Source organism: Mytilus edulis, chromosome 11 (genome assembly GCF_963676685.1).
Source record: "Mytilus edulis chromosome 11, xbMytEdul2.2, whole genome shotgun sequence".
NCBI lineage: Eukaryota > Metazoa > Mollusca > Bivalvia > Mytilida > Mytilidae > Mytilus > Mytilus edulis.
This window is the reverse complement of record NC_092354.1, coordinates 56,749,907-56,775,280: the sequence shown is the minus strand read 5'-3', so window position 1 is coordinate 56,775,280 and position 25,374 is coordinate 56,749,907. Positions and strand designations below refer to the sequence as shown.

Here is a 25,374-nt window from a genome sequence, read left to right as displayed (position 1 = left end):
GTCACCGTACAGCCTTCAACAATGAGCAAAGCCAATACCGCATAGTCAGCTATAATAGGCCCCGATAAGACAATGTAAAACAATTCAAACGAGAAAACTAACGACCTTATTTATGTAAAAAAATGATCGAAAAACAAATACATTTTATTTTATTTATTGCAATGCATTTTTTCTTCATAGAAGTCTCATACCAACAAAACAAAAAAAGTATGTACAAACATTTATTGCAAAGGCTGTTTTGTCTGATTTAAGATTAATAATCTCATACATGGTGAGAGCAGTGAGGAAATAGAAGTATGGCAACGGGAACTCATCCATATGACCTACCAGCTGGTAAAGAGTACCATATATTTATTGCATGCAGTGGAGAAGACAGTGAAAAGGGACGATGGCTTATGGAACAACTTGAAAGCAGGTATCCCTTTCGCTGTGTCTATCATGAACGAGATTTTCTGGCCGGTGCAATGATTGTCGATAACATAAGGGAGTTCATGGACAAAAGTGTCAAATGCTTGCTGTTAATTAGTCAAAAATCTTTAGACAGGTTCCATTTTACACTAGAACGAACATTTGCCATATCAATATCGAATGAGACAGGACGAAATATTATTATCCCGATTCTTTTAGAGGACGTACCTCTTCCTCCTGTATTACGTCACATGACATACATCGATTGGAGACCACATATTCAGGGGGATGTTGTGGCCAGAATTCGTGAAGCGTATTGTCATTCAGGTAATTTACGAAAGAGGGACAAAAGATACCAAAGGGACAATCAAATTCATAGATCGAAAATAAACTGACAACACCATGGCTAAAAATGAAAAAAGACAAACAGACAAACAATAATACACATTACACAACATAGAAAACTAAAGAATAAGCAACACAAATCCCACCAAAAAGCAGGTAAAAAAAGGTGGATTCATTAATATTTATAGGATACACATTTTCGTGGATTTGTGGCCAAAAGCGAACCTCGTAATTAAATGTTCAAGGAATGACAAATTTTCTATAGGCTTCAATGAAAACATTGAACTGCGAAACTAAATACTCACGAACATGTAAGTTTTCCTTGATTCACGAACATTGGTACCAACGAAAATAAATGAATCCACAGTAGTAACGAGACCACGTAAATAAGGTAGAAAACGTAAAAACAATCTTTTTCGACCACAGTGCATGATACTGTTATTGATTTTATTTGTTTGGTTTAAAAAGCGTTCAGTGCTTCGAATATTTTTTCACATATAATACAGTAACTATTTAATAGTGGTTGGTCCGAACTCGACCTATTTACATCTCTTACTGCACAACTAAAGATGAAAAATAATGTTCAAAATCATTTTTTTAAATCTACTAACAGTTATATATAATAGAGATCATAATAAGTCCCAAAAGACTAACCATGACAAAATATATTATTTATGATATATATGATATCCAGATTTTTAATTCTTACCTTTTTCCCTATAATATTTTACTCATAATTGGCATAGTCGCAAACTAGTATTAGAATACTGTCAAACTTCACCATGTGTAAAGGTTACAATTTGTTAACGGTAGCCTACATAGTCAGGTCGAGGTCTTATTTTCCATTTGTTAAAAGAACTATGACGGATGAACCTCAATGTTAATTTAAAAGACCTCCCTTATGAAGTTACATTGTTATCTGCTCCCATCGGAATTCTGTATTTTTGTAAAAAAAAAAAAAAAGAGTGTTATTGAACTATTATAATTCTCCATATATAGTTTTTAATTTGGGCTATTTACCGATCTTTTGAGCAGGTGGTCCTAACTTATGTTTCAAGTTTATTTCATATCTATTAGATTATAAAATATCTTATATTTAAATAAAATGTATACCTACTTAAAATTATTACAAATGGTTGTTTTCAGCTTATCGGATTGGACTGCCATCAAATTTAAATCAATTTATAGGTAAGCATATACTTATAATAGTTTTTGTATTTTTATTCGTTTAATAGGTCAATTCGTCAAATTAAAGGTGTATCATTAAGATCTATCAAACAAATTGTGCATATAATTGATAAATGCAAAGAACACAACATGGTCACTTTATCATGTTTATGGGATCTATATACCTTGTACAGAAAGTGTAACAAATTCATATATTAAGATTGAAAGTAAAATTTCACGTAGCAATCGTTTATTTGCACACTTTAGACATGTTAGAAGCTGAATAAATTGTCGATGAAATGTACACGATCCTTGTTTTGATATGTTATGCGTTTTATATTTTCGTTTATGCGTTTTGACTTATCAAACCAAATTAGTGTAACTCTGAAAAGACATGAACAGATCTAAAATGTGTAATTCAGAGATGACTTATATTGTTTTCTATGTAATTTGTCTCTGGTCGAGAGGTTGCTAATTAAGAATCATACCAGGTTATTTTTTTGATATATGACAGCAAGTTACATGTTATTTGAAAGTTTTCAGATTAAAAAAACATCCGACTTTTAATAGATTTTTTTAAATTGGGAATATTGATTGTTTGTGGCTGAGTGACACATCTAAGTCTTAATCAAGTATGTAATTTGTTTACGACAAATGTCTAGAATACTTAAATAAAAGAGGGAAGAAAGATACCAGGGGGTAATTCAAGTTCATCGATCGAAAATAAACTGGGAACGACATGGCTATAAAAGAAAAAGACAAACAGGCAAATAATACATGTAATAAAACACACCAAACAAAAAAGCTAAAGACTTAGCAACACGAACCTCATTTAATTTAGTGTCAATGTCAGGTACTCCGGAGTGGTAAGCGAATCCTGCTCCAAATGTCGTACCCGCCGTGTTACTCATGTTATAACATATATATACTCCGTAAATAATGTAATTTGGTAGGTCACATTCGCGAACATGGATCGGGATTGTAGTAACGACATGAGGAACATATCCGATATCTTCCTTAAATCGGATATCCAATAACGGTCAACCAACTCGTGATTTACAATGCGGTGATTTCAACTTCACCATTTGGAACTCTTAGTTTAATAGCTTCCTTGTGAGCAGCAACCCTCACTTAAATAATGGATGATCAAGAACTGCCACTCAATTATGAATACAATAACAGATGCAACGCGTTTTTACGCTTAATTATATAGGTTTAGAATCTTCTAGTTAACGTGTAATATAAGGCATAAATGTAATTTTTAAAGTTAGTATGATAAATACATATATTTTTATGCATCTGCAGCACTTGTTTTAAATACACTCATTTAAGGTGATGACAACGGAAAGCCTATTGGTTATATAAAGGGTTATCACGATTCACCTAATTGTTGTGGTTGCCGGCTGAAATTTGAAAACAGCAACCTTAACTTTGAGGATATCGATCAAGAAACCAAAGGACATGCAAGTCTTATTTTTATAATTTTATTTAAATAGTATTGGAGATATACAAATAGTTAATGAATAGTGTGTTACTTTGTCAAAATGTGGTATTATATGAATAACACATAGATAAGAGGGTTTTATATAGAGCAGTTTGTTATCCCGAGGTGAAAGTATGGGAAATAGACAATCCTTACTGTCATTGGCTGTTAAATTCTCAAATTAAAAGTACTTATATATGACGTCACGTACATTACTACGTAGTAGTTATTAAAAAAACAACAGAAGAGAAGCAAGATACATTTTTCTTATTTCAATAGTCTATGAAAAGGTTCTGAAGCAAATACTTCGAACTTGAGTGTCCTTAATTCATTGATGTAAATTTAATTCATTATCCTTTAAATCCTCGATTTAGATTTACTATGCATGAAAGAAAGAAGTAGGTCCGGTAAGGGCCGATTTTGGCCTCAAATTTCAGGTTCATCTAACGCAAGTTTTGGACACTTTTTAAACACTTGAGTGTCTATTTCAATTGATTTGATTAGTTTGTGTGAAAGATTTGAACTGATCTAGTCATTAAAAATGCCGCATCCGTGTTCATCCTCAACCTTTATGTATGTTTTGTAATATCATCAAATACAACTTACATTTCAATATTATGAATGAACACGAATGCGGCCACTTTCATTTTAGACGGAAACCGTCTAAAAATTAACCAAAATGCTAAAATTTTGAAGATTTCAGTAATTTAGCATGACTTAATGATGCTAGAACGCGATATGTGTGCATTGTAGTTTCAAAAACAGCTCATATCTATGTAGCAGAAGCATTTTACTTTCCAAAATATAGGAGCCAAAAATTTCTAGAATTAAACTTTTTTTCTTAACCTGTTTTTTGGGTGTATAAGACTGTAACAAAATAATTGGTGAAGAAAAAATAATATGGTGGTGCACTTCTTTTTTTGCTACGGCCCTTTGAAAATGCCCAATTTTGATGATTTTCCCATTTTTCATAGATTTTTACCTATTTTTGGGCTATTATCGTGAAAAAAATCACAGTTCCACAATTAAACTTTTTTTCATACTTTCTATAAGGATAAAGTGGGCCAATCTGAATAAATTTTACTTAGAAAAGCAATAGGTAGGTGTTAATATAAGAAAGTTTTATCATATTTTGACGCTTTTTTGTGTAAAATTTACCATGGTGCCAATTGTCTATTTTTGTGATTTTTCTCAGTTTTAAGAAAAAAATGCAAGTTATTTCAACTTTTTTTGTTATAAATGATTGAAAAATACATATCTAAGAAATTGGAAAAGACCATAATGACATGGGATGTACATGATTTTCGTAAAATCATTTTTTGTATCCCTCACCCATTTTCTGAAAATTTTTGCTAAAAATAATGACTTGATTGATCGTAAAATTTGAAAACTCAAAAACCGTTCATTGTAAATACACAATTTTTTCACAGAGTTATAATTGATTATAATATTTTTAAAATTCATTGATATTTTCCACTTGTATGACATGTTTTGGAAATAATTCAAGAACGAGATTTCAACGAGACTGAACGAGACTGAAACGTCAGAAGAATACATCCTTAAAGATAACATTTTCACAATTTTCTAAAGCTGCTATATTTTGGGGCCAAAAAGGGGTCTTACTGAACCTACTCCTTTATTCGAGATATAATCGCCCTGTAAGTATCAATCTGAAGAAAAATGTATTCTATTTCAGATTGAAGAAATGTGTTCCGATACAACAGAAGCTCTAAATTCATATTCCGGTATGAAATGTTATGGTTTATTTACAATGCGCCGAATGTGTATAGGAATGCTAATTGCTTCTGTGGTGTTTGGTGTTCTGGTTGTGGGTATATATGGAATATATGTTGTAGCAAAAAGGGAAGTGTTTAATGGAATGATTATATGGATTCCAATCATGGTCGGAATGCTTGTAGTTCCATTTTTTTACCTCGTGTTTGTTGGAGCAGTTGGGAAAAAGGTAAGACAATATTTAACTGTATTATCAGATTTTTATCAAGGGTATACACAACCTCAGAGAAAGGGCTAAAACGTAGTGTTTTGAGAGTACGTTTTCAGAAACAATTCAATTGTGTTTTATACACCTCCCTCAGTATACATAATCAACATGATTGGAAGAAAGCAGAATCAAAGTTGGGAACAGATAACAAGAGGTTGCCAGCAGCTCCTCTGGTACAATCATTTTTGTATTATTATTTTGTTTTGCAACCCTTCATGCGTAGTTAACGTTATTTGGAGTCTTATTTAGCACCATATTTTGTAGGTAGAATTATGAAGATCATGTTAAATGTGACGGAAATATAGAAGTAGAGCACATGAAACAAATTCAATGTTAAATGTTCACAGTCTTTTCGTTTATCTTAAATATTTTGAGATAAAACAAAAATTAAAAAATTATTGTAATAATGACGTAACTGTATATCTAAAACGAAATAGTTCCTACTATCAAATATGTAGAATATTTGTTGGTTAATTTATCATTACATAAAAGCTGAATGTCTGGTGGTTATTGTAGAACACTTTTTTCTTATAATTTGAATTAAAAAAAGTTTCATTTTTCCTGTTTCTCTATTATATTTACTGTTTTTGGTACTTCCGAGGTTCAAGGTAAATGTTCACTCTTATATTTAAATGCATGTATGATACTTTTTAAGAATAGGAGTCTTTAAAATAGAAAGCAGTGGGGTATTAAATGAGTAGTGATACTCCTGTTCTGCCAGTTTAGAAAAGACGTACTACTGGTCCGAACTGTAAATGTAAAATGAATTTGTTTTCATTATTTGAAGGAATGTTTACTTGCCCATTGATTTTTATATTTTTTTAGAGATTTTGAAATCATTATTTAATGTATTGAAACTTATTTTCAAATCATAAAGTTGCATCGGTATCTGTTACCGCGATTGTGTTTCTAATAATTGAATAAGTAGTTACGCATTTGTCTTTTCAATTTGAAATATATTTTTAGTATTGTATTAATATTATTTTTGTTTTTCAGCTCGCAAGAAAGTATATTGAAACGACATTGTGGAATATACTTATGACCCATTACAAGAAATCGAAATGTTTGATATTCTATGACAATTTACCACTTGGAATATTTCAAGTATCCTTTTTTTAATCGCCGGCTTACTTGTGTTCGTGTCGAATGTGTATAAGCTTATGCTTTGTACGGTCGGGGCTAGATGCTATACCAAGCATGACTTTGTATCATTCATAATGATACTTACATGTACCATACATATCTGTGTGGCCCTAGTCTCTGTGTTGAAAGCCGTATCTTGACTTTTAATGGTTTACGTTCATAAATTATTACTAGGATGGAGAGTTGGCTGATTGGCACTCAAACCACATCTCCTATATCTGTATATCGTCTTATGTCAAAACATTACCGTGAGCTCTATGAATTGTTGACGCATCAGATTTCGGTTTATCTGCACATATAAATAAGTACCATGCTTTAGTTTGATCAAATACACCTGGTACTGCAAACATGAATCAAAGCATACATGACTTGTCAAATGCATTTGTTGTGACCTTAAACATAAAGATAACTTCATCGTAAATATTAGGATATAATTTCATACCCAGATTTATATATTTAATTATGTTGATCAATAGTTAATATGATAGATCCTTCGTCAGCAGTGGTTATCATATTTATACCACAATCGAAAATTTAGACTTTGAAATAAAGTTTTTAGACAACAATCTACAGCACAACAGAGTCTGAAAAGTAACCACTCTGTTATATATTTGCTCGTTTATTGCAATTACATTAAATTCATGTATTTCAGCATTTTAATTGTTTTAACATCTCTGATTCAAGATATTGATTTAATGGCGGGCATTTCTAAGAATTCTAAGTTGATTATTTTGTATCATTGTTTACATGCTTATTTGATTTAACAAAAAATCAGTATTGGACACAAAGAACAGTACCACAAATTGTGGTTATTCGTTATGATACAAACCCTTGCAAGGTAAGTGAATATATGAATTCCTTATTGTCAATCTCTAATGATTTTTATCACATCTTCCCCGTTTTGTCAAGTATATTTATGTCATTTATAAGCGTAAGACGTATATCTACTTCTGTGTCACAACCCATGATTAGTTTCGCACGTCTTGTACTTAAAATACTATAAGTGTTTAGATTTCCTTCGTTTTGTGGTTTTAGACCAGTTCTATTGGACTATTTACCGGGTTTGTAATAACATGAGCAGCACGACGGGTGCCACATGTGGATCAGGATCTGCTTACCCTTTCGGTGTACCCTACGGTCTGATTTTATCATGGGTTTGTGTTTGGAACGTGTGCAAAGACTTTTAATTATACATCGATATAGAACTACGAAAAGCTATATAACATATGTCCATGTTTTAACGTCGAAGAAATATTAGGACCAATGACATTAACATAAAATTGAAATAAAGAACATGAAAAGTGTAAATAAACTGTATTTCACTATCTTACAAATGACTATAAACTCAAATTTAACATAATCTAAGCGGGAGAAACGAATACAGCAATAACAGTAATACATAAAACATTACGTGTTGCTGACACTGAGTTAATTTAAGAATTATAATGGAAAGCAAAAGACACAGTTTTTCTGAGTATAAATTCATGTATAATTATAATAATAATAATTGTATAACATTGATTCAATTGTATAAACATATTAAATATACATTAACTCTTGTATATTCATATGAAATTTATAGCATATATACTTAAAAACGTAAGTTTCTGTAACTTATGTATACTGTAATACAATTTTAGGAATTTGTTTGGCTGTATCTACAGACTAAGTATAAAAATATCCCAGACATCACTATAGAGGTGTATCAGGTAAAAGTTATACATTAGAATTGTATAGAATCAAACATGTTAAAAAAGCAATATTAAAGGACTATAAAATGACACAGTACTATGTGTTCTGTTAAATTGTTCCTTTTAAAATTGTTAAACGATGATGACTGATGTACCCATATTTTGACTATTATATTTATTGTGTCTGTTTATTTAACGCATCAATGTAAAAATATCGGAAATTGATGAGACTGTCATTAAAGTGAGAGGGTTAGCGCTATAGAACCAGGTTTAATCCACCATTTTCTACATTTGAAAATACCTGTACCAAGTCAGGAATATGACAGTTTTTGTCCAATCGTTTTTGATGCGTTTTGTTATTTGATTTTGCCATGTGATTATGGACTTTCCAAATTGATCTTCCTCTAAGTTCAGTATTTTTGTGATTTTACTTTTTATGATATAGCGGCATATACTAAATTCATAATAAGGACTCGAACATAATAAAGTGTTACTAACGGAAAGCTAGCAAATTATAAAAAAAAAACATGGGCGTATATCGTTTTATCTTGCATCCTATACATGTATATGAATATTATGTGTTTAAAGCGACAGCGTGTAGACCGTGTACAATGGAATTTGTGCGCTTTCTTTAGTTTAGTAATCTGTACGTAGTGGGTATTGTGTTCTCCTATAAAGACAATACGACGTTGAGGAAAAACATTAAATGTTTTGCCGGACTACAGACGACGAAATTGATGACGGACGATTGAAATAGATACAAAAACATATCGAAACCTAGCAAGTTGTAATTGATGGCATTTATCTCTATATAGACAAATATTCAACCTCACTCTCACTTATATGGAATGATCTGACCACATAAATATATAAGTTATTTGTGACTGGATGCGTGCAAGTTCTCGACATTATTTACTAAAATGTGATCATATGCATTCTTTTCAAACATCAAATTATTATTGATGAATTCATTTGTGATCATAAATCAAGTCAAAAGTGTATATCGTAACAAATAAAAGTAAATATGTTTTTCGTTTTTAAAAGTAAATTCTAGTAAAAAAATTCCAAACTCCAAGGAAAATTGAAAACGGAAAGTTATAATCATTTAGTATTGGAATTTGATTGGACTGTCATACAAGTGAGATGTGGAGCTAGTATTAAAACTAGGTTTAATCGACCATTTATTACATATGAATTGCCTGTTCTAATTCAGAAATATGACAGTTGATATCAATTCGTTTGATGTGTTTGAGCTTTTGCAATTTGATCTTTGAGACTTTCCGTTTTTAAATTTCCTCGGAGTTCGGTATTTGTGTGATTATACTTCTTTTTGTATAGGCCCGGGCAGATAACCTTATCTTGGCTACTATTGCATACTATTCCCATGATATAATTCACTGGAAAGATCTGCCAAATTCTGCCTCTAACCGACACGGAATGTGGAGACGAAAAGAATGCATATGTCAGCTAGTTGAACAATATCTAAGCGAACTCCAGCCACGGCAGTATATATGGTATGACAATTTTGCCAAGCGTGAAACCAAAAACTATTCAGGAGGCACCATCACGTATTGGAGGACCATAATAGTGTAAAAAGATAGAGACATAGACAAAGACATGTGAATGCATTAAGATATATCTTATATGATTTGATTTCTCTATCAATGGTTGCCCGTTATTTTGAGTAAACATATGACATTTTCAAGAGGATTCATTAATACTATTAGACTTTCATTTGGTTAATAGAAAGAAGTCAAGGAAAGAATGGTTTAAACGGAATTCTATTGTACCCGTATATTTAACTAAATGCTTTCAAGTCACCTTTTCACTAACCTTTGTGGTTTTTCAACTGATGCTTTTCAATCTGCTACTGAAATAAATTCAACGTTTTAGCTTAACCAAAACCCTGTCCACTGTGAGTTATGTTAGATGTATTTCTATTTGTAGCCATCTGATGAGTCAATAGATATAGGAAGATGTGGTGTGAGTGCCAATGAGACAACTCTCCATCCAAATAACAATTTAAAAAAGTAAACCATTATAGGTCAATGTACGGCCTTCAACACGGAGCTTTGGCTCACAGAGAACAACATGCTATAAAGAGCCCCAAAACTACTAGTGTAAAACCATGCAAACGGGAAAACCAACGGTCTAATCTATATAAAAAAAACGAGAAACGAGAAACACGTACAAATTACATAAACAAACGACAACTACTGTACATCAGATTCCTGCCTTAGGACAGGTGCAAACGTTTGCAGCGGAATTAAACGTTTTAATGGTACCAAACCTTCTCCCTTTTTCTGAAACAATAGCATAACATCCCAACATAGAAAAACACACGATAAAATATCAATTGACAGGCTTAACTCAATCAAAAAACGTAAATTAATAAAGCCTTTTTCAATTGAATTATATATATCGTTCAATGTATAGTTACACCAATGTCATTAGTTAATGGGGTTGGGATCCCGCTGGTTAACATGGTTAACCCTGCCACTTTCTGTATATAAGTACCCGTCCCAATTGAGGAGCCTGTCATTAAATGGTTTTTGTTTGTTGCTGTGTAATACATTTGTTTCTCGTTCATTTTATTTTTGTGTACGTTAATTCAACCGTTCGTCATTTCGTGGCCTTTTATAGCTGATTTTCGGTATGAGTTTGGTCTTTGTTGAATGATGTACTGTGACCTACATTTGTTAATGTTTGTGTCATTTAGTCTCTTTTGAAGCGATGTCTCATTATCAATCATACTAGTACACATCCTCTTTTATTTTTATACATATCATATATAAGGTAGAGTTATTATTAACGTTAAGTGTCCTTCTTACGTTGTTAGTTGGTAGCTGTGTAGAAAAATTGGATTTTAGAGTTGAAGTTAAGAAAGAATTTTTTGGGTATATAAAATTTGTTTTCTTTTTCTTTTTTTTCTAACCCTTTGTGTAATATTATATATATGTTCATTGTTAATTTTTTATTATTGTATTTTCCTTGGTTTATTATCGAAGATTTCCTGCATTTTAAGAAGAAATTCATAGTTTGGACAAATAGAGTTTAAAATTAAAACAAAAACGAAAATTCTTAAGACTTTTTTCAACGAGTAAATACGTACAAGTTGCAGACAAGTATTTCGACTGAACAATTGGTCTGCCTGAGTGTCAATGTCTTGATAATGAGAATGAATAATTATGTGTTCATATGAAATCGCTTTTGCTATAACCTTATAAAAATATAATTTACTTTTAGACATCTTTTGCTCTAATTTTTTGGTTCCTTTTTTGGTTCATCTTTTTATTATGCTTTGGATTTTCCAATATTACGGCTTTGAGTATAACTGAAGAGATATTGATTGCCACATGCGCATCTGGTGCAGAAAATACGTGATACCATTATGTTTTTACGTCTGAGGAGGATCAGTTTAATACATATATAAGCATCTGCTAAAGGTCAGATAAAGAGAAAGATAGAAGCATGTGGTCCATTTATGGATAGAATTAGGAATAAATAATTTAGATATATTATCTCTGAATGACTTTATGCAGTAAGGATGACTATATTATGGTATTGTCAAGATTTGTAAGTTTGCAACCTACCATACAATCACACAACAAAACGCACAGTAAACCTCAGTGTAACAGCTCTGTCGCTCCGTAATTCTCGTATCAAGGCTTCAAAACGAAACCAGGCATTATTAGCGACGTCACAATGTGAGAGAAGTTATCAGAGACGTCACAATGCGAGAGGAGACGTTATCAAGCTTGCTTTCGTCAAGCGTAAAACTGTCGTAGGAAGAGGGAAAAAACCAGTAATAGAAGAATAAAAAGATAATCGATTTTCTTATAGATATCGTATAAAATATCAGCCGCTCGACATAATGCGATTTTTTTTAGCTCGTGCGCTTTGCTCACTCGCCAAAAAGGTTTACATTGTGGCTCGTGGCTGATAGTTTACGATATCAATGTGTAGAAAACCTGATAATCTATACATGGTATACTTTTATTTGTCTTTCTTAATATTACTTTTACTGTTTAGTCAATTTTTGGTAATATCCTATGACGTGGTTCGGTACTTATACATCCCGTCATTGTGTTATGGTAAATTTGTGTATTATTGTCTTTCATTTCTGTTTATGTTCTAGTCTATATTCCTTTTTGTGTTTCTTTGTAACATATTTGTTTGTTTTATTGTGATTAAGATTATAACACAATGTTGACTGTTGAACCCCTTTTTTGACCTTTTTACCTATTAGGTCTGTTTATTTTGTTCACACATCGTTGTCAATTTGATGGAATTGTATGCGACTGTCATACAAGTGAGATATTTAGCTAAAATTAATTTGTGACATTAATGTTTATCCAAATTCCACTTTTTCATGGGTTATTTTAGAATTCTCCTGATGTGCAAATGAATAATATATTTAAACATTTTAATTTGGTTGAACTATATTAGAAATTTCATGATATTATATGAATAAATAAATTTGTGTCAAATCTGCTTCTTTTGATACCAATTTGATTAAAAATAATCCACACATTTCTCCTCTATTATTTTTTTTCTTGTTTAATATATAGCAAAAGAGTTAAATTGACGAATACATGAGGGCTAATAAAGTTCGAATTTAATCTCTGTTCTGTTCTCTCTCATCTAAACGGACTAATTTATTCACATTAAATAATAACTCCAGTACAGTGGTCTGATAATATTAAAATCTAATCGTCAGTGATGATAGGTTTGAGAGATTTCGAATATTTCCTGAAGAATGAGGATCTTCGTCATGTAAGCAGGAATAACATTTATAGTGTGTTTCTTGACCCGACTGTTGACTTGTTTTTTACGAAACCACACTATTTATAAAGGAATACTAATTCTTATTACACCTTACTATTAAACAACTTGATTTTATTTGTTTTAAAGACGAAAAAGGAATAAACTAGTAGCAAACGAACATCGTTAACATTTTTAAATCGTCCAGCGGCAAACATTTAAAGACTATTCAAAACGATGTATATGAATAAAAATGAGTAACAATAATTAAAAAAGAAAACGATTTCCTATACATGAATACAAGTAGGTGATTGCTATTGCCAGTGAGGCAGCAAACCAAAGACAAAAGTCCAAATCATACAGTATAAAAACATTGGCCAGGAGTATGTACTATACGTTAAGAAAATGCAACAGGGACAATAATAAACATCGTCTATCAACATGAAAATCTAAAGGGCAAAATGTATAAAGTTACGGATAACAAAATTATAAAAAAGATTCCAGAAGTACATAGGAAAACCACATGGATATCCATATAAAAGCGAAATAGTAAATTGGTAGAATATTTGGCAATTCATAAAATGCAAATTATTTTCTTTTAGCGCTGATTTATCAATACAGTTTTGAATTCATCATTTTGAACATAAACTACTGTGCCAAGGACAAAATAGTGCATGTATTGATTAAAAATGTAAACACACGTGACAATGTGTAACATGTGTTGTGCATTAGTAGGAAGACAATATATGCACTTGTTCTAGCATAACACTAAAAGGTAAGATCAATATTTTTATAAACACTTAGTTACTCTAATTTATCTAATTAGATGTGTTACGAAAAGGTATACTATATTCATCGCTAAGGTATAAATACTATGGGGACCGTGTCAAAACATTTATCGATTTAAACCGGTAAAGAATCATGCGTTTTTGTTGATCAGCATCCTACACTTAAATTATCTAAATTCAGAACATCTTGTTTTACATCAAACATTTTAATGTTCTATAATAACATTTGGTCGTTAGTCAAGAATGGGAAAGATGTGTGTTTGTCTGTGTGTGTGATTTAGGGATTGGATGTATTGGTATTGCAAGTATTCACATTCTGAATTGATCAAATTTACATAGTAAGCAAGTTTAAAATTTGTTATTCAGTTTTTTACAAGTTTAATGCATCCTGCCGATATTATGTTCATTTTTATAACCAACGTTAACAGTAGTGTTTTGTTACTTAACACCAGTGCCTGTGGTTAGGCGAGGATAGACCGCTCACTATAAATAAGAAGATGTGGTATGAGTGCAAATGAGACATCTCCATTGAAGTCACTATGTTTTAAACAGCCACATTATGTATAAAAGGATGGTCCGAGGTCTGGAGCCAGTAATTAAGTGGGTTTAGTGCATTGGTGTCTACCATATTTGTTTTCTGTTTCTTTTTTGTCATAAATAAGGTTGGTGGTTTCATCGAATTTTTTTTATATCGAGGCCTTTTAAAATTTTTCTTTTTTCAAAGTTAGACAGTGGCATATAATTGCTGAAGTTAGCTCCCTTTGGTCAGTTGTTGGATATCTTAGATGTTCACCCCTGTCATTAAAGTACATACAAAATGCTTTAAGGTATAAGGTGGGTGGGTGAATAGTAGACATGAATCGCTATATATATAAGCCGCAACTTTCAGTTTCGTGAAAATATATACAGTGATAAGGAAAAAAATGGATTTTAGCAAGACCTTTGTATTCAGTGTACAATACATAGTGACATTTATAAAAAAAATCAATATGTATCTTGTAGACCATATGTTCAACTTAGGATAACATTGTTTATAGCATATTATACGAGGTTACAATGTTTTATCGTCCTTGACTTTCAAGAACTGTATATGATAGACATAATTATACTGGTATGAATATAAAACCGACTATTTGATTGAAAATTACAAGGACACTGCATACATTCAGACAAAATATTGAAATAAATGTTAGATTACGCAATAGGTAAAAAGCATGTCCCTAACCAGGTTCAACCCATTATTTTTTGTTTATTTAAAATGTCCTGTACCAAGTCAGGAAAATGGTCATTGTTTTATATTATAGTTCGTTTCTGTGTGTGTTACATTTTAATGTTGTGTTTCTGTTGTGTCGTAGTTCTCCTCTTATATTTGATGTGTATCCCTCAGTTTTGGTTTTTGTTCTCAATCGATTTATGAATTTTGAACAGCGGTATACTACTGTTGCCTTTATTTTTATAAATTAACCTTAAAAAAACACGACGCGTGATAAATTCCATGCATCCGAAGCGCTTTTCAGGATTAACATTCACCAGAAACCTTCAAGGTCGAATATTTGAAAACCAACGAAGTACAAGAACCAAAAGAGTTTAAGTGTTGTATTTGAAGACCTGATAAAATGGCAAATCCATCTAAGGTCAACTTATTTTTATGTTTAAAAAAGATAAGTAATTCGGGTAGGCTGCGTAACATTATCGAAAAACAAACGAGGGGACATGACATGACAAAAGAGAACATGAGTATACACTATAAAGTTCGCGCTGTTTTTTTTGTTTTTTTTTTATCTTGTGATCAAGCAAATAATTTTTAACGTTCATGTAATTAAAATCATTCTATTTTACTATTAGTTATCTGAATGCCATCCTTCTTCTTTTGTTGTAATGAGCTTAAGATATAGTTTGCATGGACAAACAAAAATCAAGAACAATTGGCCGAAGAATACAGAAAAATGGGACACAAAATATGCGAGATTAATGGCAAAACAAAAGATAAAAAAAAGAATAATAAGGAAAAAAATTAGAAAAAACTACCAGGAGAAGGAGCAATAAGGCCCAAGTATAATATACTGAAAATTTAAAAGTTATAAAAATTCAAGACTCGCTAAAATTTAAGCATTTTCTTAAACATTGTTAAATAAAGACAAATCTTACCCTGCTTCGAATTCCGGTTAGTACATTGTAGAATTTATAATTACACACAATAGTTAATCTTCTGTCCCTCTCCTGTTAAAGCCCATTTATGTATTAAAAATCGTCGTGTTTGATTTGACAATATCTGGTATTTCTTAGATGATTAATCTGTAATTTCTAATAATTTCCTTGTTTAACAATTTTGATGTAATTGTGTTATCCTTTCAGAAAATACACATTAAAGAGCTATGGGTAAAGGTCAAGGAGGAGGAGGAGGTCAAGGTGGTGGAGCAGCAGGTTGCCTATCAGCTATAATATGGTTTCTTCTTATATTTCTGGCATGGCCGTTAGCATTTTTACTTTCCTTTGTATACATATTCCTGCTGCCATTTGGAGCATGTATAGACCCTATTAGATCAATAAATGAACAATTGGTGCGCATATTACAACTTCCATATACTTGTGCTCAGAACATGATGATAATGAAACCTCTTTGTTAATGCAGATTGATTCCGGCTGATGCTAAATGTGGCATTAACATTACCTGTGTAACTCTCGTATACAGACTTTGTCTTTATTTTATTTTTATATACCCGATATATTAATATTTGTTTTACATCTAATTTATGCTATATTGTTATATTTCTATATATTATAATTAAATTATAGTTATTTTTATTATTTGATTAATTTGCATATTACATTTTGTACAAAGCATAGATCTGAATATGTTTTATCTGACATGCAGTATGCACGAAGTGGTAGCAAGTCATTTCGTACCTTGGCAATTTCATACCTCGGACATTTCGTACCCAACATTTACCATTTCGTACCCACTATAAAAACATTTCGTACCCTGTGACTATAATTCCACAAAATGGTCTTCGGGTATAACTTGAGTTCATAAAAAAAACTCAATATAACAAAAAAGTTCTAGATGCTATCATATGGTTTTTAAAAAGTGTCATAAGATTTGATTGCTTAATCGTAAATTAGTGCATCTGTGAAATTATCAATTAGTGCATCTGTGAAATTATCAATTAGTGCATATGTGAAATTATCACTGTTAGCATATTTAAGACGAAAACAATTTAACCGAAGGGCGGGAAATTTTGATATTTACTTGAAATTTGGGCGTGTGTTTTTTTTTAGATAGATATACGTTGCAACACGTCACCCGCGGACCTATCAGAGAGCAGAAAACAGCCTTAGTCATCAATTGGTCTTTCACATAGCGAAAAAAATCTGCACCCGGTGGCGGGCTTCTGTTAGCCCATAAACAATAATATTTTTGTATACTAGATTAACGAAAACGGATGTCTAACAAAACAAAACAAACGAAATATAATAAAATACATGACAAAAAAGGTCAGATGATATACTGACGTAGGAAAGGTGCAAAAGACTGCAGGGTTTAAACATTTTATGATAACTACGGCAACCCTCCCCATGTATCTCTAGCTAATATTGCATTTTTTACTTTGCAATGCTACATCATTGGTTGTTGGTTGCTTAACGTCCAGTGGCAAATATTTCATGCATGTTCAGGACGAGAACAAGTTAACAATAAATACAATAGGTAGGTCTTGTAATAAAAGAGGCCATCCGGGATGATGGTCGGGGAAATTTGGACTGCCACTGGTAAATGAGGGTGTGATACAAAAGAAACTACAAGTTACACAGCTGTTTTCATACATCAGTAAATATCTATACATTTTATACAGGTTTCTTGTTGTTTGTGATGATTAATATTTTCCTAATTAATGTTAGTCTAATTAATTGCAAACCAGTTTCAAAGCTTGTTTATTGATTGGTTAATATGAGTCGTAAGCGGATGCTCAATACAAACTGATGTCCATTTGTCAAATTAAAAAAAAAAGATAAAAAGATGATATCAAAGTGATATTCAAGCTCATAAGACGAAAAAATACTGTCCACGTAATGGCAAAACGAAGAACGACAAAAAGACAAAAAAAAAACAATCTAAGAATACAACATAGAAAACTGAAGAATATTTGAAGATGTCAATCCAACAGATAGTACATTTATATATATATATAGGATTGACACCATTTTTTTATGAGCGTTTTCAATGTGAAGTACGAAAGTACGATTATCTTTTTTGTCGAGTAAGAAGGAATTTAATTAAAGGAATATGTATGTTATTTGAAAAAAAGACATACAAATTCCAAAAGAGATACACGTATATTTGTATCGATCTGATGAGTATGCCTTTAAGTCTTTTTAACTAATTTGGTTTAGTTTGTTATTATGTTGTGCTGTAACATACTGTCCCAGTTTATATTTTAAACACCGTCACATTCTTTAAGGATGTCTGCTGCTCAAAATCAAAATAACAAGAATCATTCAAACTATGCATTAATTGATAGGGCTGATATGTTAGTTAAAAAAAAATAATATAAAAAAAAATTTTCGTGTGCAGTTTTTTTGCGGCAGTAACATCTTTACGTCCACAATAACATGCATTGGAAAATCAGCAGTTTTTTCAGGAAGGGGTGGCCTTGTTTGAAATACAATAAACATTTAATGTTACTACATAAATCGAATTTTTATTCCAATGACAAGCAACAATATATGTTCAAGTTTAACAATGTTGGAATTTTTTTTACAATACTAATAGTGATCTATTCTATTTTTGGCAATAAATAATGTAAATAAAAAGTACGGGAAAACATTGCTGAAAACATATTTTTGATTTTTTTACTAATAAGAAATAACAAGAAAATCTTATTCCTTTACAAAATTGATGCTCCATAGAGTCTTTTTCAAAAAGAAAAAAAAAAAAATTATGTTCGTGTGCAAATTTTGAGTTAAATCCAAAATAATTTTATTTCACAAAAAAGTACGGGAAAATGTATGATTTTTTGGTATTTTGTACCAATAAACAAGTTATTTTTACTAAACCTCTACTAAAATTTTTTAATTTACAATCCATATTGATTCATATATAAATGGTCTTGTACTGTTTTAAGTTTTTTTTCTCACATTAAATGGCATCTTTTCCAACTATATATCTTATCAATTTGATAACAAATTTTCAAAAAGCTAAAAAATGTGACTATGAGACACATGATATCTCTATCATATTTTCATATCAATGTCTAAGCAGCTAATGTAGGCCAGATTAACTTAATTCTGTATCACCTAGGGTGCTATAACTAAGTTCTTATGATTTTGTACAAGCAAAAAAAAAAGGGGGGGGGCAATCATCAACATGAAATTTTCAATCAACAGGCCAACAAAACATCTCATTGACCTAAATGGAAAAAAAACAATGCGGAAAATTTTCTTTTGTCTATTTTTATAATGATTTTACATGATTCACACTTCGCCTACCCCAAAGAGATGGAATCCCCTGTCCCCCGGTCAAGGATGGTAAGTCACTAAATATTGACCTGATCATTGAACCATAAAAATGAGGTCAGGGTTGGATGACAGGTGTCAGACTGACTTACCAGTACATCTTACCATGGGACGAATCCATAATCAAAATATCATTAACTTACAAGTATAGTTACAAAGAAACAAGACCTTATCCCAAAACCTAAATGTGGTCAGTGGACCATGAAAATGAGGTCAGGGTTGGGTGACAGCTAGGTGTTACACTGACTTGATAACCTTCCATTTATCCCATAGACAAAATAATATCGACCTACTAAGTATAGTTACTGAGTAACAGCAGGGACAAAACTTGAAAGTAGCCTAGTTGCTCAAAACTGACCTGATCACAAAACTTTGATAAAAGTTTACACTGCAGCCGTCAGAAAAGCAATCCATGTGTCTTTCTATCTGTGATTTTCTTTACAGGTGAGACAAAAATTATCAAGTAACATTGGTTGATATGATAGATAAAATTACAAATGATAAAATTTCCAGAAATGAATAAATAAGGGACGAACCATTTAACTTGCAGGGAGGGAGGGGGTTGCAAGGTGTTTTCATAAATAAATATTTTGATTCTGAATTTTGAGAAAATAAATAATTTGGCTAGAAAGGGGACAAAAAAAATTATTCTGACAGAGGATATTTAACATAAAAAATAATGTTAAATTTGCCAAAAAAATTATATGTTGTGCTACTTCTAAAAAATAAATAAATTTGCATGCGAAGCGCGCAAAAAAAATATTCTGACCACAAAAAAAACCCATCCCCCCCCCCCCCCCTGGACTCTAGAGAAAAACTTGGCATAAAAGACATGTACTAAATTAATATCATGAATGAATCTCAGTATCAAATTACAAATGTTCTACATCCTGATCCACTTATCAAGTCATAACAATATTGGCATACATCAAAACTCAATTTGAACAATGGAATGATTCGATCAGAGGTATATCACAATAAAAAGATCTCACATTTTGAAATCTGATACATGTACATGCATTTGTATGCAGATAATAATTATTAAAGCATTTTGGACAGTCATGACAAAATCATAATAAGAAATGCACACAATGATTTCTGAATTTACAGTAAACAATTCTGACATTACAATTCTTTCAAAAAGTCTGAAACACTGTCAATAATTTTTGCTGATTTGGTTACTCTGGCTTTGGACCCACAGGGTTCACTAAAAATATCTTTAATACCTGTTCTACCATTTCTGGAATAAGCAAGTCGTAAATGACTTAAATTAAGTCCACTTCTGGCAATACAATTTGCCGTTCTTTTAGTTACAACTTTTTCATCAAACATCTGTTTTAGTGAAGGCACATTTTTATTCATTTGTTTTAATGACACATAATTATAAAATACACTAAGCTCTGATTGAAAAACTTTCTGAACATCTGTAAAATTGTCAATTTTTTCATTGACCAATCTAAAAAGTGCATTAACATCATCTTCAGCATTGTGAGCATCATAAGAAAGGTTAATTAATGTGTCACACAACTTACATTGTGAATATGAGCCAAGATTGGGAAAGGAAAGTTTAAACAATTTTAAAGTATCAACAAAGCCAACAATGTTGCTTTGAAAATCATCAAGCAAGGAACAATCATCTAAGGCATTGTACAAAACAGGACAATCATAATTTAGAAGTAATTGTGCTTACAAGATTTGTTGCCATTTATTGCTATATAAAACTAAATAAATTAAATTATCTCCCTTGAAATCAGACAAAAATCAGATAATTTAAAATACAGTGTGTGTGTGTGTGGGGGGGGGGGGGAGGGGTAAAATATAAATTATCCTGCAATGACGCCTTTTTGCGACCTTATTAAGCTGACCGTGTGAGGGCTTCACAGCCAGTCAAGGTGGTTAATCACCCCCATCATCATCACCTAATAAAATTTATAGTGTTATTACATGAAGTTGTATCAGCTAGGTCATTCTGGTACATTATAATGTTAAGGAATGATATGGAATGTAGATGTATTTGTGCTTGCTACAAAACATGCTAAAAACTGGCCTTTCCTTGTTTTTTTAAAGATTGCCAAATAAGTTTTATATTTTCGGAAAAGGAATATGTATTGTATATTTATTTTCAAAGAATAAAATTTTCAGATCATGAATATGGATATTTTTCATATCATTGTATACATGTTAAAATAGGAGTGATAAACTAATAATTATGATCATACTCTCTAGTCATTTCTTTTTCTCTTTCTGTCCACTCTTCCATTGACTGGTCTGCAACAGATTCAATGACATCTCCAACTTCTCTTATTCTGCTGTCAATCATGCAGTGGCTGACTGTAGGGATATTAAGAATGGAAAGAAGGCCATTTATCTGGTGTTCTCCAAGTCCAAGATCAATAGCAGCTAAAATATATTTGAAAAACATGTAAATCTTAATTATATTTTTTAACTATTTATTGTAATTTTTTTTAATTGATTTTGTTATTTGAAACAATAGTATATACTAGAGATTACAGATAAGTTTTATGAAAATCAAAGTTGATTTGGAATAGTTACGAAAAATTTTAAAGGTGACCATCTGAATTTAGTTTGTACTGAACATTTTAGCTTTTTTAACTATTCATTAAATCATTATACCTATAATACCTATAGGTTTGGCATTTTAAACAAAATACCAACAAACTTGGTAATTTGTAAGAACAGTATATAATAAGAGATAACTGATAAGTTTTATAATTATCAAAATTGGTTTGAAAAAGTTCTTGAAAATTTTAAAGGTGTCCATCTATATTTTATCAGAACTGCAACACAGTCAAAATTTTAATTGAGTGCAGTTCTATTCATGTTTAAGGTCATAGAAACATTTGTACAGAAATCTTGAGTCAATGTTATAAATAAAGTGATATTACTGGTCAGTATCCTGTTCATTCATTATTCATTTTTTTCTTCTATGTATTTTGTGTGATTTTGTCTCATGTACATTTAATCCATATTCCTTTATTTTCTATTAAACAAGACAGCATGCCGACAAGACTGTCACATTCATCATGTTCAAAGCTTATTACATACATGTATACATGTTGGTTTTTTTAATTTTATAGTGGCTGTATAAATAAAAATACAATGTATTTTTTCTAGTACCTTCTTACCCAATATGAAAATATACCAAACACTTTGTTGTTTCAATTAAATCTTACACCCACAGTTTAATCAGCCCAAATCAGGTTGAATTGGTATGGGGTCTGATCAATCTAATAATGTTTTATGATCAAATACAGATTTAGCACAGACCATTTTTGACTTTCTGGGGGAGGGAGAGTGGCTATTTTTTTTTTGGAAAATATCCCTACCCTAATTTTTGTCAAAATAAAATATCTGGCCCGCACTTAGATTAAAAAAAATAATCAGGCCCGCATTTTGCCAATAAAAGAAAAGAAACTTTCCACATTGAACATATATGGGGAAAAAATCATCTGCATAGCGGGTGAAACAATATCCTGGTCGACATGAAAAAACTACCACCCCCCCCCCCCCCCCTCCTAGAAAGTCAAATGCCCAAACATACAAATACTTTTCTTTAAGATGGAGTTTCTCCAAATTTTCTTTCGTCCATGGATATAAAGTTTCTGATTTATAGGGGATATCGGCTGACTTCAGCTTTTTATCATTTTAGTTTCTGTATATATATGAGGGGGGATAGGACCTTTTTCGGGATGCGGGAATTTTCTTTTTCAAATTTCGGGACCTCAGGATTTCATGTTTTTAAGCCCGTGATTTCGGGATTTCGTGTTTTTAAGCTCGGGATTTCGGGATCAGGACCCCTCCTACCCTCCCTCATATATACTATATAGTGAACCTTACATATTAAGTCTACCTTTTTAATTCACGTTTTCAGGAAAGGGGATCTTTTCACTATGTTTTTTCATGCAATTTTTTTTGCAATTTTTATTTCATGTGTTTCTGTGTTCATTCCTTATTTTGTTATATTTACCTAAAGCTAACTTTGTGTTTACATCCCAAATCTTGTGGTCATGTTGTTTTCCTGTTGGGATAGCGTTGATGTTCCCACACGACTTATTTGTGCACAACACTTTCAACACTGACCCCAAGCCATATGTCTTTATATCAATAATGTTATGAAGAGACAGTGGTAGACCACAGTGTTTACATTGTTGTAGGTGGTCAGCAATAACACCAAGTTCCACTACTCTACGACCAATGCGCCAGTCATCTGTTGGGGTCAAGTTATTTCCGTCATTGTCTAAAACTTCTTCATGAACAATATTTGAAATATCTGGGACTATTTTTTTACTTGTTACATCATATGAGTGATCTGCATGAAGTGACTTTAAAGCTAGATCCTGATCCTCTTCAAAATACCGTTTTCGTTGACCCTCTCGAATGGACACGAGTTTTCTTACTTGTTTCGATGTTCTAAAGCCATTATTGCGAAGTTTTCCCATGATAAATAATATATAAAAATTTCAAAGACTATAAAAAATATAAAATACTATCAAAACGGTGTAAAATGACATCTATAAATTCTTTTAGACTCTCCGTTGAAGCTGTCAAGTGGTCGGCTGCTTCCATGTAAACAAATACCGGAAATCGCGGGATTTAATATTGTCGTATAATTATGTCGTCTATGTTTATTTTTATTAATAGTAGCATACATATACGTTATAAAATGATTAATCTATAACTATTATTCATATTTCAACCATTTTATTGATTTAGTTTTGTCAAACACTGTTTACATTTTTACGACTTTCTTCATAAATTACGGTGCGCAAAAAGTGTCAAAAACGACACCAGCAGACATCCTTAAGTGCCTGTTGTTCAGTGGTCATCGGCGGTTCATATTTGTTTTTCGCAATTTCGTTTTGTTATAAATTAGGACGTTAGTTAGCTCAATTGAATTGGTTCATATTTTTCATGTCGAGGTCTTTTATAGCCAACATTAAGATGAGATCAGTTTGTCAAAAAGTGCAATTCGTATGTTCATTTATTTTTTTTCTCTGAGTTTGAACTTCTTCAAAGGTGGTCAATCTATCATGGCTTTTGTAATGTACGTTTTGTTAACTTCTAATTCAAATTTTAAAGGGGTGTATCTCAAATAAATATAATAAACTAGTTTTTCTTACATTTTTTTGTACATAAATTAGGCCGTTAGTTTTCTCGTTTGAAATGTTTTACATTTGTCATTTCGGGGCCTTTTATAGCTGACTATGCGGTATGGACTTTGCTCATTGTTGAAGGCCGTATATACGATGACCTTTAGTTGTTAATTTCAGTGTCATTTCGTCTCTTGTGGAGAGTTGTCGCATTGGCAATCATACAACATCTTCTTTTTTTTTATAGCAGTTGTTTTATAAGAACCTGGTACCCTCCAATAATAGTTGCAAATTAAAAGAACTTTAACATGCAGAGAATATACGATTTTACAGGAAACAAGAATGTAAGTCCCCATGTGACTAGGTGGAGCTAAATGTGTACGTATTTGTACATTCTGCATAACAAAACGATCGCCGCTTTTACTTTAGGATCGGATCGGAGAATATGCATTCATCAGGGATGTCCGTATTTCTAAACCCAAGTTAAATTTGGCCTCAATAGCTCTTAGCTACCGCAAAGCAGGAGTAAGACTAAGATGTGTGAACATGATAATTCAAATGAAGACTCAAATTGAAATTTATACATGTAGTTCCTTCCCTTTTCATTTGATACTTTATTTAACTGAACAAAAATATATTCTACAAAGATGTATATCGACACCTATGCGTTAGAAATATTTTGTTTAAAATATGTGATTCTTTCCAGTATATTCTTTTTTCGATTTTGTGGTGTTTCATCAAACAAAGGCTTTGGAAATTGTTCTTGCGAGAATTTCGCGTACGCGCTGCTAGTGGCCGTCTTAGAATTGCCTCGAGGTTATAGCTGTTGCTACTGGGTGTTGAAGGACACACTTAAACTTCAGATTTTGATTTTAAGACAATTTCCCACACAAAACAAAATTAAGGAGACACGTGACTATCCATCAGAGTACAAATGAAGTGGATGTAAGCAAATAAAGGT

The 25,374-nt window shown here is 31.7% G+C and overlaps 2 protein-coding genes and 1 long non-coding RNA gene across 3 annotated transcripts; 2 read left to right on the top strand and 1 right to left on the bottom strand.

The window, feature by feature from the left end:
* The first annotated feature begins 296 nt into the window (after positions 1-296).
* LOC139494407 (uncharacterized) lies at positions 297-10,273 on the top strand. The gene is made up of 6 exons (XM_071282571.1): positions 297-735; positions 3,253-3,383; positions 5,100-5,366; positions 6,402-6,509; positions 8,189-8,257; positions 10,187-10,273. Exons 1-6 carry the CDS (start codon positions 297-299, stop codon positions 10,271-10,273), a joined length of 1,101 nt encoding a protein of 366 aa, XP_071138672.1.
* A 3,414-nt stretch (positions 10,274-13,687) lies between these two features.
* Positions 13,688-16,596, top strand: LOC139494895 (uncharacterized). Its single transcript, XR_011657202.1, has 2 exons — positions 13,688-13,778; positions 16,147-16,596. It is a non-coding gene; the product is annotated as an uncharacterized lncRNA (long non-coding RNA).
* Positions 16,597-21,123: 4,527 nt separating this feature from the next.
* On the bottom strand, positions 21,124-24,124 carry LOC139495867 (uncharacterized). The gene is made up of 2 exons (XM_071284273.1): positions 23,291-24,124; positions 21,124-21,702 (listed from the first exon to the last, which is right to left on the bottom strand). The coding sequence occupies exons 1-2, from the start codon at positions 23,760-23,762 to the stop codon at positions 21,503-21,505; spliced, it is 672 nt and encodes a 223-aa protein (XP_071140374.1). The 5' UTR covers positions 23,763-24,124; the 3' UTR covers positions 21,124-21,502.
* Positions 24,125-25,374: the final 1,250 nt, after the last annotated feature.